The sequence below is a fragment of the Sceloporus occidentalis genome, unplaced genomic scaffold, assembly GCF_023333645.1.
Source record: "Sceloporus occidentalis isolate IW3139 unplaced genomic scaffold, rSceOcc1.0.p SCAF_133, whole genome shotgun sequence".
Classification (NCBI taxonomy): Eukaryota; Metazoa; Chordata; class Lepidosauria; order Squamata; family Phrynosomatidae; genus Sceloporus; species Sceloporus occidentalis.
In genome coordinates, this window is record NW_028317113.1 from 519,217 (window position 1) to 536,448 (window position 17,232).

General features: G+C 42.0%; 1 protein-coding gene across 1 annotated transcript in view; it reads left to right on the forward strand.

Annotated features, from left to right (window-relative positions):
- The first annotated feature begins 839 nt into the window (after positions 1-839).
- Positions 840-17,232, forward strand: part of LOC149281383 (disks large-associated protein 3-like) — a 55,807-nt gene continuing 39,414 nt past the window's right edge. Inside the window, exons 1-3 of the mRNA XM_089499318.1 lie at positions 840-1,838; positions 11,235-11,440; positions 17,106-17,217. Coding sequence (XP_089355444.1) covers positions 840-1,838; positions 11,235-11,440; positions 17,106-17,217 — 1,317 coding nt within the window. The remainder of the gene's footprint in view (positions 1,839-11,234; positions 11,441-17,105; positions 17,218-17,232) is intronic.

Here is a 17,232-nt window from a genome sequence, read left to right on the forward strand (position 1 = left end):
GAACACATATTCTTAACTATGTGGATCTTCAGTAGTCGAACCATTGTAAAGGACCTCTCAATTTGTGTATAATGGTATGCTTTCCTCCAACCCAATAGTAATATTACTACTATTACTATTTGGCTTTGCTGTTTCCTAATCATCCTTTTTTCTTTTTTGTGATAAGAAACAGGATAAACACAACATAATGAAAATACAATTGTAGTGGAATGACCAGTTTTTTTGTCGTTTCTGACAACATCTGGACAAAATGAAAGTATTTTAACAAACAATGGTGCTTTAAGAGACACACTAGTCTCTCAAAATTATATGCAAATTGTATTTACCGTATGTAAATAAGTGTAGGCCTTATGTTATTTAAGAATTCGATTTAACTGCCACTTAACTCCTCTTCTGGCTGATTATACTCTCACATATTCAGTAGCACACTCATTGAAGTCAATGATATCTGAGCTCACATTGAAATAAGTAACAGCGGCCAATAGCATGTATGCCAGCAAAACATCAGTCTTCACGTTTCATATGTATGATTAGCTGTTGCTAAATGAAAGTTGCAGTAGAAGCTCAGCACCCATTGAATAGAATTGGGTGTGTTCCGTAGGAAGGAGTTAAAGGACACAGACATTTCATTAAGCAAAATTGATTCCAGTATGCATTTCATCCAGAAATAGGACAATGGTGTTCCTTTAATGTCCAACATCTGATGACAATATCACTGTTAGAGATGTATCATTCCTAGTCCTATATTTCCTCTTTGGTAATGTCTAACCTCTTTGTATTTCAGGTAAACCCAGAAAACTGGGAAGCCGGGAAGATGCCGCTTGTTCCGTATTGACAGGATGAAAGGTTACCATGGAGAAGGCAGTAAATCACAGCCTCCATGTCACTGTATGCCAGAAACCCGAGAGAGAGCACTGGATTTCACTCATCACGGCCCAGACTTCCGCAAATCCTACCCACGCAGCGCATCTGAGTCTTGTTCCCTTGATCTGCACTATTGCCCTTCTCGGAGTGCCGGTGTGACCCCAGATTGCCCTGGTGGTTCCATGAGCATGCCAGAACCCCGGTCCTCCAGTGGTGGTACTTACCCCAGAATGCACCACAATCCTCAGCAGTACGACTCTTGTGATGAATGTATGGCCGCCATTGCTCATACCTCCAGCAAGATCAACCGCCTACCCCCCACCTTGCTGGATCAATTTGAGAAGCAGTTGCCTTTGCACCACGACGGCTTCCATACCCTCCAATATCAACGGACCAGCACCACAGAGCAGCGCAGTGAGAGCCCAAGCCGCATTCGCCACCTTGTGCATTCAGTGCAAAAGCTCTTTGCCAAATCCCACTCCCTAGAGACACCCTCGAAACGTGAATACAATGGCACCAGGTATGAGGGGCGTGGAGGGGATGGCTACCAGCACTCCCAGCCTCGACATAGCAAAAGGAGCAAAAGCAAAGATCGTAAGTCAGAAACCAAGCACCGTTCAAAGATGGCAGGGTGGTGGAGCTCCGATGACAACCTTGACAGCGACAGCAGCTTTCTGGTGTCAGCTCGTCATGCCATGGAGCACGGAGCTCCTTTTGGAGTGGACACTCCTGAAAGTGCCTTCAGAGACTTGACCTTGAAGAGTCTAAAAGGAGGAGGTGGAGAGGGAAAATGTCTTGCCTGTGCTGGGATGTCCATGTCCCTGGATGGACAGACACTGAAAAGAAGCACGTGGCACACAATGACAGTCAGCCAGGCAAGGGAGGCCTATCCTAGCTCAGGGGGCCATCACCAGGACAAGATGATGATGCTTCATGAGGCTAAAGGGAAAGAAAGAGGGTATCATTACTTACAGGTATTTACATATAGTTCGGTATACAACAAGTGTTTTTATTAATGTAAGTGATGTTTGCATCTATCAGACTTATTTGAAGCTTTGTTCCTATTGAGTACACCAAGTAAGCTGTTTAGTTCTTGCTTAGTATTTGGCTAAATATTTTGATATTTCAAAAGAGAATAGGAAAAAGTAGAGAAATATAACTAGAAGTAGGTCCCTAATGTCAAAGCTATACAAAAAAAAGAAAACCGTGTGATTTATAGTGATTTAAGTGGCCCACTACAGTTTTTTAAATAATAACGCCATATAATGGTGTTTTACATTGGTGTTGCCAAGGGAGCTAAAGCAATGGGTGTTTTGTCCATCAGACACAAATGGAGACTCCGGATATGCCTGGCATATTCTCCTTCGGCTCTCTTTGAGCTAGCTTAACAGTCTTCCTATCTGATTTTCAAATTATCTTTTCCTGGAGTACAGCACTGGCTCACTGTTCTTGGCTCAACTCCCTGTAACATGCAGTGGTGCTCGTGGTGTGTTCCAATTCATCCCAAATGTGTTTAGTGGGGTCTATCTCACCAAACTCATTAAATCATATCTTTATGGATCTTGTTTTGTGCACTGAGGCACAGTCATACTGGAACAGGAAAGGGCCTTCTCCTAACTGGTGCCATTTGTCAGATGGAAATATACCAGGGTACCAAATAATGGTACTACCAGTATACAGGCTGCTCGATTCCCGACTCCCATTTCTCCCACTGAGACAGCTGCCTATACAAGCTGCTCAAGTCCCGACTCCCATTACTCTCACTCTGAGGCAGCTGCCTCAGAATGAGGAGAATGGGATTTGGGACTCGAGTAGCCTGTATACCGGTAGTACCGGTATCTGAGTCCTTCCCCGTGGTTATAACTCTTGGCGTTATAACCACTGAGATGGCTCAGATAATGTTTAACCACATTTAGCCGCCCCTACCTAAAACAAGCGCCCATGGGCGGCTTATCGGATAGACGGGTTTACGGAAAACCTGGTACAATTTTATAAATGTCTTCGTATGCTGATGTTGCAAGATTGATCCTAATAGATTGTTACTTACTGCTCACCTTTGATGAAACTTGTTTCCGGTTTCCTTTGTACAATTGGAGTGAGCAGAATTCAAGTTACTGTAAGTATAGAAAATTATTTTCTGTGGTACTTGTGCCACCGTTTTGCCAAAGAGGGTAAATAGGATCCCATGTGTTTTACCCAGATATCTCCAAAGTAATCACGCAGACTGTAAAGAGTAAAAAGTACATGCTATAAATAGTTTTAACCCCTTCACGTCAATTGTCATGCCAGATAAGTCAAGGAAAAACATCCCCGTCATGACTTTAAATGGGTGTAGAAAGCAATCTATGATGGCTTTCTTTACCCAAACGGTGTTGCTGTAATGCCTTAATGTTAAGGCATTCAGCAACACTGAGATCTGGAGCATGAGTCCCATGTGGCCCTTCCACTGGACTTCAAGGTACACTGTATATAATATCGCAAAGGATGCCTGATTTAAAAGAGCTTAGGAGGCGATCAATGATTGATAGCGAGGCATTTAGCTACACATAAAAGCCCTCCCCAAGATGCAATGTACTGCCTCGGAAGCAGTCACAAGCACCATTGCCAGAGATTTTGCCTCTCACAAAGATGGTTGTATCCTTTAAAAAAATAAACAGGTTTCCAAGAGGGTCCCTCCAGACCCTCCTGATAACTCTGGGCTCTGCATCCAACCATACAAGTGTGATTAGTAAAATAAATGCAATTTAAAAATATATAAATAGTTAAAATATATTTGCAGCATTTGGTAGCATGAAAAAACTATTCCCTATTGATGTCACTATCAGGAGAACCATCTATTTCCAACAAAGTGTAAAAAAAAAAAGTCTGAGCAAGTCCTAAAATTAGCGCTATATCTTCACAAAAATTCTCGAATGGAAAGAATTAAAATACTGGCATTTTAAATGTCCATGGGGTGTCTAGTTTTAATTTTTTTTATAATTTTGTATGACAAGGATATCCCAAAAATAGGACACGAACGCAGACTGACCAGATGTTGAAATTCCAAAAAATGCACACCTCACAAACGTGGCCTTTTACCTCTCAAATAACAACCTGACTGTACTCAAGAGATGTTGCTGAACACATGTTTGGTGTTGTTTGATAGTAACAAAGAAAACTAAAAAATACTATGGCAAAATTTGACAAAGGCTGGTGGTAAAATGTGTGCATGTAAATACCAGCATATAAAATATCTTGGGGTGTCTAGTTTTCAAACAAATATGGTTTGATGGGGTTAACTGAATTGGCTGGCCTGAAAGATGTCCCAATTTGTCAGTGGGGCAGAATTTTCAACATGTCAAAATTCCAAGTTGAAAAACTGAATTGCACTTGTCCCAAATGTGGTCTATTACCTCCCAAACATCCTGATAAACCCATACATGAGTGATATCACTGTACTCAGGAGATGTTGCTTATCACATATTGGGGTGTTGTTTGGAAGTGACATATACCAGGAGCTGCAATTCATACCTGAAGTAAAATGCGTGTGAAAAAAATCCACAAAATAATCACTACCACAAAGACAGTTGATAAAATTAGTGCATGGAAAGAGTTAAAATACTAGCATTTGAAATACCCTGGGGTGTCTAAGTGTCAAGCATATATGGTTTCATGGGGGTAAATTGAATTAGCCGGCTTCAAAGACATCCCAAATAGGACATGGAGACAGTATGACCATATTAAAAAATGGTTTTGGAATAGCAAAATGCAAAATGCCCTGTATTGTGCTAAAACATTGGGTATTTCTAAACTCAGGACAAATTGTAGAATGTATTTAGCAGTTTTTTCATTAGCTTAGGGGGGAGCATGCTGGGGGGAGCATGGCACAGGGAGGCTGTAAGTGATGTGGAGACCCCATACTGCAGGCAGCATCAATTCACAAGGGGGGCAGTTAGCCTGGATTCAGCATGCATTGGCTGTTTGTGCATGATAGGAGTGTGATTGCTAAATTAAATATATGATTGATAACAGCAATCACACTCCTATCATGCCCAGACATACCCAGATTCCAGCATGTACTGTCTGACTTGGCATGACATTAGTGTGATTGCTGTTAACAATTTTATATATATATACCGTATTTGCTCGATTATAAGACAAGGTTTTTTCCAGAGCAAATGCTCTGAAAAATACCCGTCTTATAATCAGGGTCGTCTTATAATCAGACCTCAAATAGGTCGGATTATGAGACTAAGATCCAGATCCCCCGCAGCGATGCAGGGGACCTGGATCCTCCTGTGTTATGCCCCCCAACTTACCGGTGCTTCTGAGTCCCCGGTGCTTAGTCCGGGCTGCATGTAGAGCTCTACGCGATACAATCGCGTAGAGCTCTACGGGATACAATCGCGTAGAGCTCTACACACTTCCCGGACTAAGCACTGGGGACCTAGATGCAGGGGACCTGGATCCTCCTGTCTTATGCCCCCCTCAACTTACCGGTGCTTCTGAGTCCCCGGTGCTTAGTCCGGGCTGCGTGTAGAACTTTACGCGATACAATCGCGTAGAGCTCTACGCGATACAATTGTGTAGAGCTCTACATGCTTCCCGGACTAAGCACTGGGGACTCAGAAGCACCGGTAAGTTGGAGGGGGGGGCATAACACAGGAGGATGCAGGGGACCTGGATCCTCCTGTGTTATGCCCCCCACTCCAACTTACCGGTGCTTCTGAGTCCCCGGTGCTTAGTCCGGACAGCGTGTAGAGCTCTACGCGATTCGCGTGGAGCTCTACATGCTGGCCGGACTAAGCACCCGGGGCTCAGATGCAGGGGACCTGGATCCTCCTGTGTTATGCGCCCCCCCCACCAACTCAGAAGCACCGGTAAGTTCGGAGGAGGGAGGGGGAGTGTTAAATGGGGGTGTAAGGCATTTCTGGAGGCAGAGTGCCCTGTGAAATGCCTTTTAACCCCTTTAATGCCACTCTGCCTCCTGAAATGCCTTTTACCTCCCTATATGCCACTCTGCCCCATAATATGCCTTTTAACCCCCTAAATGCCAGAGTGGCATAAAGGGGTATAAGGCATTTCTGGAGGCAGAGTGGCACATAGGGGGTCAAAAGGCATATCATGGGGCACAGTGGCATATAGAGGGTTAAAAGGCGTATCATGGGGCACAGTGGCATTTAGAGGGTTAAAAGGCATATCATGGGGCACAGTGGCATATATGGGGTATAAGGCATTTCTGGGGCAGAGTGGCAAGCCTGGGGGCAGATGTGCATAACTGGGGGGGCAGGTTGAAAAAAAAAAAAAATAAGGAAATAAAAACAAAATATTTTTCTCAATCATAGCTTTTATTAATAAACAATTGTTCACATAGTTTACATGAACTAACATTTACTGGTAAAACTTTTTTCCTATAGGGTCGTCTTATATTCAGGCTTTTTCTTTTTTTCATAAGTTAATATTCAGATTTTGGGGGGTTGTCTTATAATCGATATTATATATACTGTAGTTTGGGGTAGCCGTATTAGTCCAGTGTATAAGAATGCAAAAAAACAGAACGTTGCAGAATCTTGTAATACCTTTTTTATCGGACTAACAGTATTTAAAATAATAGACGCGCTTTCGGGAGTCCTCCCTTTATCAAGTCAAAAGCATTTCTGACCAAGCAAGTGAAAAACACAGTTTAAAACTGACCGGTACATGTTCTGATACAGGGTTAAAACAGGGGTTAAAACAACATGGTAGAGAATTTGCAGACAAAAAACTAAGAGGGTCGTAAATAGTAAATAGTGGCATATACTGGTAAAAAAAAAAGGTATTACAAGATTCTGCAACATTCTGTTTTTTTGCATTTATATATATATATATATATATATATATATACACAGAGCAAATGCTCTGAAAAATACCCCTCGTCTTGTAATCGAGGTCGTCTTCTAATCAGACCTCAAACAGAGGTCTGACGATGAGACTAAGATCCAGATTCCCTGCAGCGCTGCAGGGAATCTCGATCCTCCGGTCTGGTAACCTCAGCTGCTACCGGGCGTCTATCAGCGAGCGCCGTGAAAGCGCGGGCCGCAGCGTACCTTTCCCTGCATAGCGTGCTCTCGGTATGGGGGACACCTCCTCTGCGCCGCGATAGCCCGCCCACTGCCGGGGAGCAGAGCCGGTTGAGGGAAATCATTGATCTTGGCACAGCACTCCAGAAGCAAGACCCCGTGGGACCCGGGCGGCACTGTGCCATCCCAAAGTCAAAGGCGGATCCGGTAGATTTACCGCTTTAATTTTTTTGAGGAGGCGGGGCCTAGCGGGGTCACACCGCATCATGCTGTAATGCCGTGGGAGCCGCAGCATACTAAGCGCCTGCTGAGCCATCGCGGTGAGTGCTTTAGTTGCTTGAGTGCATGTCTTGGTTTGGAAGTGTGTCTGAGTGGGTATATTAGTGTCTTGGTGAGTAAGTGGGTAAATTAGTGTCTGGGTGTCTAAGTGTCCTCCTAAATGCCACTCTGCCTCTAGAAATGCCTTATACCCCCTATATTCCACTCTGTCTCATGATATGCCTTTTAACCCCCCAGAGTGGCATATAGGGCTTAAAAGGCATATCATGGGCAGAGTGGCATATAGGAGGGTAAAAAGCATATCAGGGAGGCAGAGTGGCATATAGGGGGTATAAGGCATTTCTGGGGGCAGATGTGCATAACTGGGGGGAAGATGTGCATAACTGGGGGGCAGGTTGGCAAATTAAAGGACATGAAACAAAAAAATATTTTTCTCAATCATAGCTTTTATTCAATATGAGAAAATAGTTTAAATGAATTAATATTTATTGGTAAAACTTTTTTTCCTATAGGGTCGCTTATAATCAGGCTTTTTCTTTTTTTCCTAAATTAATATTCAGATTTTGGGGGGTTGTCTTATAATCAGGGTCGTCTTATAATCGAGCAAATACGGTGTGTGTGTGTGTGTGTGTGTATATATATATTACCGTACTGGCTCGGATATAGGCCGCACCCGAATATAGGCCGCACCCTAAAAGTTAGGTGATTTTTTAAAGAAAAAAATTTCTTAGGAAAAAAATACCACTTAGTGGAACAGATATGCTGCCACTCTGCCCTCCCCAGACATGCTGCCACTCTGCCCTCCCGAGTTATGTTGCCACTCTATCCCCCCCTGAGATATCCTGCCACTCTGCCCCCAAGAGGCCCCCCCCTAGACTTACCGGTGCAGACTCCCCCCCCCCCCCTAGACTTACCGGTGCAGACTCCCCGGGGGCAGCGGGGGGCTGTTTACACACATCGCCGCTGCCGGTGAACGTCTGCACGATGCGCTTAGACGACCTCCCGTGCCGGCACTCCCCCCATTGAAAGTGCTGGCAGGGGAGGCTGTCTCGGCGTATCGGAGAGTAGGATGCAGGTCCCCTGCACCGCTGCGGGGGATCTGTATCCTAACCCCGCTGCCTGCCCGGCGCTAGACCCCGAATATAGGCTGCACTTTAAGTCTTTAAAGTGGGGGGGAAAAGTGCGGCCTGTATTCGAGTCAATACGGTAATATTGTTACTTTTCTGTTTGTCCAATTGTGCTGTGTTAACCATACTTTAATTAAAAGTAAGTAACACACCAAAATTAGACAGAAAAATTCAATAACAATATTAATATATTACCTTCTGGTGCTCCACCATAGAAGCCCTGGCGGAAGTACTGGCCACCAGCAGCGGAGGTTGTCTACACGCATCGCACAGATATGTACCAGCTGCAGCTGGCACTCAGTGAATGTCTGGGTGATGAATTTCTGGTGCTCAGTCATAGAAGCCCCGTCAGAAGTTCCGGGTGGCAACACAGGCGTCCACCAGCTGCCCACACTTGACACCAGGGAGTCTGGAGCACGGGGAACAAATCTAGGGATGAATCGGTAAATTGGGGGGCAGATTGGCAAATAGGGAGGAATAAGGCATATCTGGGGAGCAGATTGGCAAATAGGGGGGTATAAGGCATATCAGGGATGCAGAGTGGCATAAAGGGGTTATAAGGTGCTTACACACATCTGGTCACTCCGCTCATCTGGTTACCCTTACCTGTCATCTTGTGATCTTTATCTCTCATTGTGGTATCCAAGAACTAGTCTCGCTTTATCTTTCAAAAAATCTCTTAAGATCCTTTTCCACTTCAGGGAAACCTATTAAATGACATACTAAAAGGACAGTTGAGTATAGATTATTAAATATAAAGTAATACAAAAAAGCTCTAGCCCTGCATCTGCAGTTACCCTACTCCGCGGTCTCTCCATTGAGATCAATGGGAGAACTTTCCATGCATGTGCACAGGGGTCTGAAAAGCTATCGTATGCAGTTCAGCTGGATTGTCCCTTTAACTCTCCACCCACCTAATCTACCTTACCTTTCCTAGACCCACTTCTGCCATCAAGGGTTTCCCATCATATGATTTCTTCAGTTATTCTGTACATAATATTGTGTTAATTAATGTTTACATTAGGATACACCTGTGTGGCTGATTCACCAAAAACATTTGCCTCCTCCTGTGTCATATATTCCTGCCCCCTCTAGATTGTAATGCACTACTTGTTATGTCCTGTATAACCATTTTACAGCTCTGCAAAATATGATGCAAAAACCCTGTATTTGCAGATATACATAAATAATGAATGGAAACATAGCATTGCAGGTATAAATCAACAGAACACACAAACCCAGCATTGCAGGTATAGATCAACTGGAAATCACATGTAAACTCAGCACTGAAGGTATAGATCAAATAAACAACACATGGAAACAGCATCACAGGCCAGGATCAACTGAATAAGACATACAAATCCTGTATTTGCAGGTAAACATAAATAATGTATGGAAACATAATCATAAAGATTAACAGAATAACACAAAAACCCAGCTTTGCAGAGTGAGAGGTGCCGAGCGGTTGCTGAAAATGTATTCCCGAGCAACCGCTCGGTGCCTCTCTCTCTCCTCCAGCTGCTCACAAAAAAAAAAAAAATGGCGTTCCCCCTCTGGACCCCCCTGCCGACGCCACTGTACATGAAAGAGGAAAAAAGAGGTTTGGTACCATGAAGGTGGGGACAAAGGGACTCTGGGCGTGATGACGGGGGTAGAAGGCTCCACAATGGTGGACCGCACAGGGGAACTGTGTTTTGTTCCCAGTCCTACCCACTTTACAAACTATATCTAAACAAAGGTAGATAATAGGATTTTACAAAAATGGAGGTACTCTATTTAGGAATAGGTATAGCATATTTTAGAATTCAATTACCCACCGATATTCATTAAAAACTTCAAAACGTATCAAACCATTCACCTGGTTAAGAATCATTGCTCTTTCCAAACTATTATACACCCTCGAATGGGATGTGGGTGATGGGGAGGCACAGCTGTGGCCTTTTTTGTAATATTATTTAACCCCCATCCATGGGATAGTGGGATATAAAGGGGCATATAGCCCCCCAGAGTTATTTCATTACCTCCCGCCCCAACGCTCATTTAAAAAAAAAAAACATTTTGCCTTTATTCTTTTTTATTTAATCTTATGTAGCGGGAGGGAAGAACTTTGTGAGTTACAGATCAGGACATACGAATTTAAAGTCACAGGCCTTTGCAAGTAATTTGCATAGTTATTTGATTACAAGTTCTTAGATTAAGCTACCAACCGGTAGGAGTGACTTTAGCTTACTTGTACACTTTTTACATAAATATCTTTTTGAAAGTTTAATATGGTTTTCTCTTTAGTACAAAGAGTCCTGCTATCTCTGTGCCATGGTATATATGCAATAGAATATTGTATATTTGTATTTGCCTTCCCTTAAGCAATGAAACCATTCATTTTCAGAGATGTGTGATGATGTTTTGAATGCTGTGTACTTGTGTAAAAGCCTAGCTGTATTGAGTGCTTTATTGTTCAGGAGGCAGCTATGCGTAAGTCCCTGGAATCAATGTTAGCCAGTATATACTGCTCCACTGGAACGCTTACTCTTAAAATGCATTGGCCTGGCTTATACTCCATGAGAAATAAATACCCCGTTTCTGTTCATGTTATTGGGATGTGTCTTTGTTTTCAGGTACTAATGACTAGGATTCTTACGATACAGAACGAAGAAATTGGAGTGTCCATTCTGAAGCATATTTCTCTGAATGCATGCTTTATATCTTACTGGGCACTGCTGTCTGCAAGAGAACCTGGTCGGCAGTGCTATATATCCCACAGAAAAGCATTATGCATGAAAATTTAAAAGAAAAGCTTTTATTAGAGGAAACATTACTGTTCACCGATGGACACGTGTTTATTATTATGATTTCCTTTATTATGTTCCTAGAAGTACTGCAATCTTTCACTTGCTGATACATAACAATATCTTTTTCCTTTTTACAGGTACCATCAGATGAATGGGGTCCATACCAAGCACCAGGCAAGGAAGGCGAAATACCCTGCAGGAGGATGAGAAGCGGCAGCTATATTAAAGCCATGGGAGATGATGACAGTGGGGACTCAGACACCAGCACCAAAATGTCACCCAAGGGTGCCACGCGTAGGGAGAGATATCGTAGATCTTCAAGTGTCGACCATCCCAGAACCAAGTAGGATATGAAAAAAAAAATTGTTCCCACATCTTCTCATTCTGTTTGTCTACCATTTTGTCTTTTTACTGAAAGATTACATTATGCTAGTGACTCAGATATAGATGTGTCCGGTGAGTGTCCTGCTCTGCACCCCTTATGCAGGAACCAGCTACAGGTTTTACATGAGCTTGAAACACTAGATATTGGACAAGGAGCTTGTTAGTTTGACCTTGCTCTTTGTAGAGCAAAACAGTCAGACAACGGCATGCCTAGAGAGAGACTTAAAAAGCAGTGTTTGTGGACGCGATATTAATTTTAACAGATATAGGTATACATTTTCTTGTCGATTTTACACTTTTTGCTTACTTTTATGTTGTTTAATGCTAAGTCACACATAAAGATTACCAGTGGCTACCCAGCAATACAATTTGCAATATTTATTTATAGAAAAGAAACATGTAAAATGATAAATTATGTGTCTGGTAAAGCCTTTAAATGATGTAGGGGTATTAAGTTGTAAACTATTTAAGGGAACTCAAAATGTTTCAGGATCCTATTTACCTTTTACAATTTATGCTTGCTGTATATAAATACAGGTATAGAAATTTGATAATTGTAAATAGAAAAGACCTGGTAATCACCATTATTTCTATGCGTACATTAGTTACCTTTTGGCTCATGGACACACCTGTTTCACATGTCTCAGATATAGCAGCTGTTTATTGTGCTTCTAACTCTGTCCATACCAGCTATCCACTTCCTAACCTGTCCTGCTGTCACCCCATCCTCTAAATGATGACCCTTCCACCTGGTTTTAGCTCTGCTCCTGCCTGTTGGGGACTGATAAAGACATGGGAAGTTTGCAGATATTTCAATGAGTGAAAGCAAATCCAAAATAAGTGCAGTTGTTTAGCAACATGGAAGTGATAATACTACATTTTATGGTCCTGAAGCTTATATTTATACAGAGTGTAGCATTTAAACTAGTTTACCAGTTTTTCAAATGTTTTTAGTAAAATGCTTATTTCTCAGTTTTATCATATCATCCTGTCTCTTACTGATCGTGTATGTTCTAAAAAATATAACTATACTAAATGACCAAAAGTGTGTGGACTCCTTTCACATCTATATGGGCTTGTTGGACATCTCATTCCAAAACCATGGGTATTAATATGAAACCCCCCTCCTCCTTTTGCAGCTATAACAGCCTCCACACTTCTGGAAGGCCTTCCACAAGATTTTGGAGTGTGTCTGCGGGAATGTGCCCATTCAGCCAAAAGTGCAGTCAGGCAATGATATTGGATGAGGAGGCCTGGCTCACAATCTGTGTTCTAATTCATCCTACAGTTGTTCAGTGGGGTTGAGATCAGGGCTCCTTCCAGGTCACACGAGTTTCTCCTCACCATTGTTGTCAAACTATGCCTTTATGGATCTTGCTTTGTGGACAGTGGACAATGTTGGAAGCATACAATGGTCTAAAATGTATTTGTATGCCGTAGCATTAACATTACCCTTCGCTATAAATAAGAGGCCTAGCCCTGGGCTTGACAAATTCCAGGCGCCAGGAATTTTGTCCTGGCGTCGAGGTCAGGGGCGTCCAACGGCCCGCCGGACTTTAATGTGCGGCCCGAGTGACCAGACTGGCCCTGCACACGGTGCTGCAACGTGCGTGCAAGCCGGCCGCCTAATAAAATTAAAGCAGCCGGCGTGTCTCACCACCTGCAGAGTGGCATATAGTTGGTTAAAAGGCATTTCTGGAGGCAGAGTGGCATAAAGGGGGTTAAAAGGCATATCATGGGGCACTCTGCCTCCAGAAAAGCCTTATTCCCCCCCCATATAACACTCCCCCCCCCCCCCCCCCGACTTACCAGTGCTTCTGACTCCCTGGTGTCTAGTGGGGGCAGCGGGTGAAGGCCGGCGTTAGTTCCGGTGGGGCTTCTATGACGGAGCACCGGAAGTTCATGTCCCCTGCAGCTCTGCGGGGGATCTGGATCTTAGTCTTGTAGCCAGACCTCTATTTGAGGTCTGATTAGAAGACGACCTTGATTATAAGACAAGCAAATACGGTAATTAGGAGGACTATCCACATACTTTTGATCACATAGTGTATCTAATCACTGCCTGGCACAGAAATTCAGAAAATGGGCCATTAATGTACAGAGGGACACTTTTTTGTAGATTTAGCTAGGGTCATGGTAGGGACACTAGGGACACAGCCAGGGATAGGCAAAGAGTCCGTGTGAAGGTCCATAGAATCCTTAACTCCAAGTGTACCTCCCCTCAGGTATGGGGGGATGGGGTTTAATTTACATTACAATAAACAATGGGAGGGATGGAGCCTGTAACCCACCCATACATTCTGTGACTCCCCATCCTATCAGCTGCCATCAAACACAGGTGCATGGAGGGACCTTATCACCCTATTTAAAAGGACTTGCAGCCTAATGAATAGACCTCATTCTGCTTTAGTCATTTATATGAACCACCTACTAGTTCATGCTCCAGTTGTATTAGTAGCAGATATTTAGAAGTTGTAAAAAGGTTTGCTATTAACGAGGGGTGAGTCTATTACATGCCAGGGATAAAAAAACGGTCACACTGTGTATTAAAAATGTCAACACAACATACAGGTAGTTTTAAAGTTCTACTGAATAACTACGTTTTGTATAGTCCCTTAGCATACCTATATTCAGGAACTGGCAAAGGATACATTGTCAACAGGGTGACCTTAATCTTGGTTTATTATTCATTATTTTATATTATTAAACTGGCCCCAACAGCTCCATTTTCTTTCTTGATTACCACACTCTTCATTTTAGGTATTTTTTTTTTTAACTCAAAGAGTTAAAAATTTTTGGCAGTTACGTTTAAAACATTTCAGTAGCTATAGATGAACACCTACAACAGAATCTATCATAACATAGTTCATTTTTTGGTCTATGTTAACCTATCCTTATAGCCCTATCTTGGATAATTTATTGTAGTGCCAATTTATACAGTACTCGTGAATATTCATCTCTAAAATATTTCACTAAAGGTCAAGTAAAGCATGTTGGCAGCTGAGACAAGTCTGAGGTACAAAACTCACACAAGTGTCCATAATGTCAAGTATGCATATTTATTACAGCCATTTCAACAGTATTCTCAACAGAAACTCGGCTTGCTGCATAGTCAAGTCGAGGCAAGATGAAAAACACTGAGGGTTTATTAATCTGCATCTTGCTTGTGAGCAATAAATGTGAAAATGTCACCTCATGTCCTCAAGGTGGGGATAGGAAGAGGAAAAATAATATATAAATGTAATGCACACTTCAGAATTAGACGGTGAAGGAAAAAATTATTTGATCCCCTGCTGATTTTGTATGTTTGCTCACTGACAAAGACATGATCATATCATTTTAATGGTAGGTTTATTTGAACAGTGAGAGACAGAATAACAACAAACAAAACCAGAATAAGACATTTCAAATAAGCTGATTTGCATTTTATTCAATGAAATATGTTTTGCAAAGGGGTCAAATACTTGACTCAGTGCTTGGTGGCAAAACCTTTGTTGGCCATCACAATGGTCAGATGTTTCTTGTAGTTGGCCACCAGGTTTGCACACATATCAGGAGGGATTTTGTCCCACTCCTCTTTGCAGATCCTCTCCAAGTCATTGATTTCGAAGCTGACGTTTGACAACTCGAACCTTCAGATCCCTCAGATTTTCTATGGGATTAAGGTCTGGAGACTGGCTGGGCCACTCCAGGACCTTAATGTGCTTCTTCTTGAGCCACTCCTTTGTTGCTTTGGCCGTGTTTTTTGGGTCATTGTCATGCTGGAATACCCATCCATGACCCATTTTCAATGCCCTGGCTGAGAGAAGCATGGTGCATCCATCGTTCTTTTTGAAGTGCATGTATAGACCAAATGAATAAGACATAATAACACTGTATTTGCAGGTATACACAAATAATGTATGGAAACATAGCATAGCAGGTATAGGCGCTATATATCTTAAATGGTTGTAGGGCCTATATCAATTATAATATACCTAAATAATGGATGTCCGGTAAAAACGAATGGAAATTTCCATTACTAATATATTAATGAAGGACACTCAACATATATGATTCAATTATTATTTGGATAAAGAATCACTTATTTACCAGAATTAGAAATGTGTGACTTATGTGTTGCTCAGTAATTATCAGGCATAGCATGCAAAACAGAAAAATAATTTATAGAATAATATTTTGAGTAATCTTGCCCTGAATAACTGATGGAAAAAACAGACCACCATCATATTTCTAAAATGTTTATCATTTGAAAACATTTTAACTACATGATCAATGTACTAAAATATGGAACTCATGTATGTGCTAGTACAGGGGTAGACAAATTTGGTTTGGATAAAGGAGCCACCCAAAAAAGTTAGGAGACAGCTTTTTTTTTTCTTCCCAAATCATCTTTTTATATTCCTGGTGCCCAGGGTTTGTCTAGCCTTGCTATACACTAAGACCTTACGGTAACGCACACACGCTAACATTTTAAGCTCATGTACGCACATGCTAACATCGTAGACTTATACACACACTAACACTATATGCTGACATACAGACTCATGCTAATGCCATACTGTAACATAAACAAAACACTATAAACACTCGCACCTTATACAGACACACACACTGGCTAACATTGTACATATATTAAAATGACACACTATAGAAAAAACTATACATAATATACATATATATACACACTGACTTGGACACTACAGTATATATACACACACACACACACACTGATACTACAGTATACACACAGACTGACTCCAGCACTATACATATACACATTGACTCTGACACTATAGTTCACACACACTCACATGCACTTCTCCCCCCTCTCCCTTCTCCCCTTTCTCACCATGTGCCACACCACTGCCTACCTTGTGCCATCTGGCACCCTACTCCCTAAGGAGTGTGGTGAGACGAGTGCCATGCATTCGTGACCTTGTTGGGAGCCCTGGATTCATGATGGCAACCGTGCAAAACCCTGCAGGTTTCTCAAGCCTTGTGTTAGTAAAATTATAATGTATATTAATAAAAAATACATAAAGTACTATTGATACCTAAAGTAAATATGACTCTGTTTAACAACCTTGTCAAGGCTCAACACTAAAAATTGTGCAGGCGTTTTTGCAATTAACATAATTAGTTTATTTAACCATGTGGATAAAGCCAGAAACTAAGATTGCTGCAAGCAGCCATGTAACTTTCTTAGTAAAGTGCAGCTAAGGGATAACGCATTTTATATACACAATGTTTTGTCCTGTTCTATGCACATTATTGTGATTTCTAAGGATGTAACATTGTGATACAATCATACCCACAAAATCTTCTGAACTTTTGTTAGGGGCATCAGGGGAGCAAAGAGGGATAAAGGAATTTGGGTCCAAAATAGGGGCTGTCCCTTTTAAAGAGGAACACTTGGGAGATATGATGTGTCTTCATTCATGATCAAATACATACATGTGTTATTTTAAAGCATTGGAAAGTTTGGAAAATATTTTCCAGTAAAGTATGCCTGCTAGAAAAGATGTTTCTGAAAATAGCATATAATGTATTATACTGTATATTTTTGAGTTGCGATCTATGTTTCCCTTTGTTAGCTCCCTCTTTTCCTCACTTTTTATTAGGTTTCCTTGTAAGCGATATTCTGACTCATGTCTCTGTAACTGTCCCAGCTGCTGCACGCCACCAAAAATCCATCCAAAGGGACACGGCTATGGCCTCTCCATATTGGGTCAGGTAAGTACTGGAATT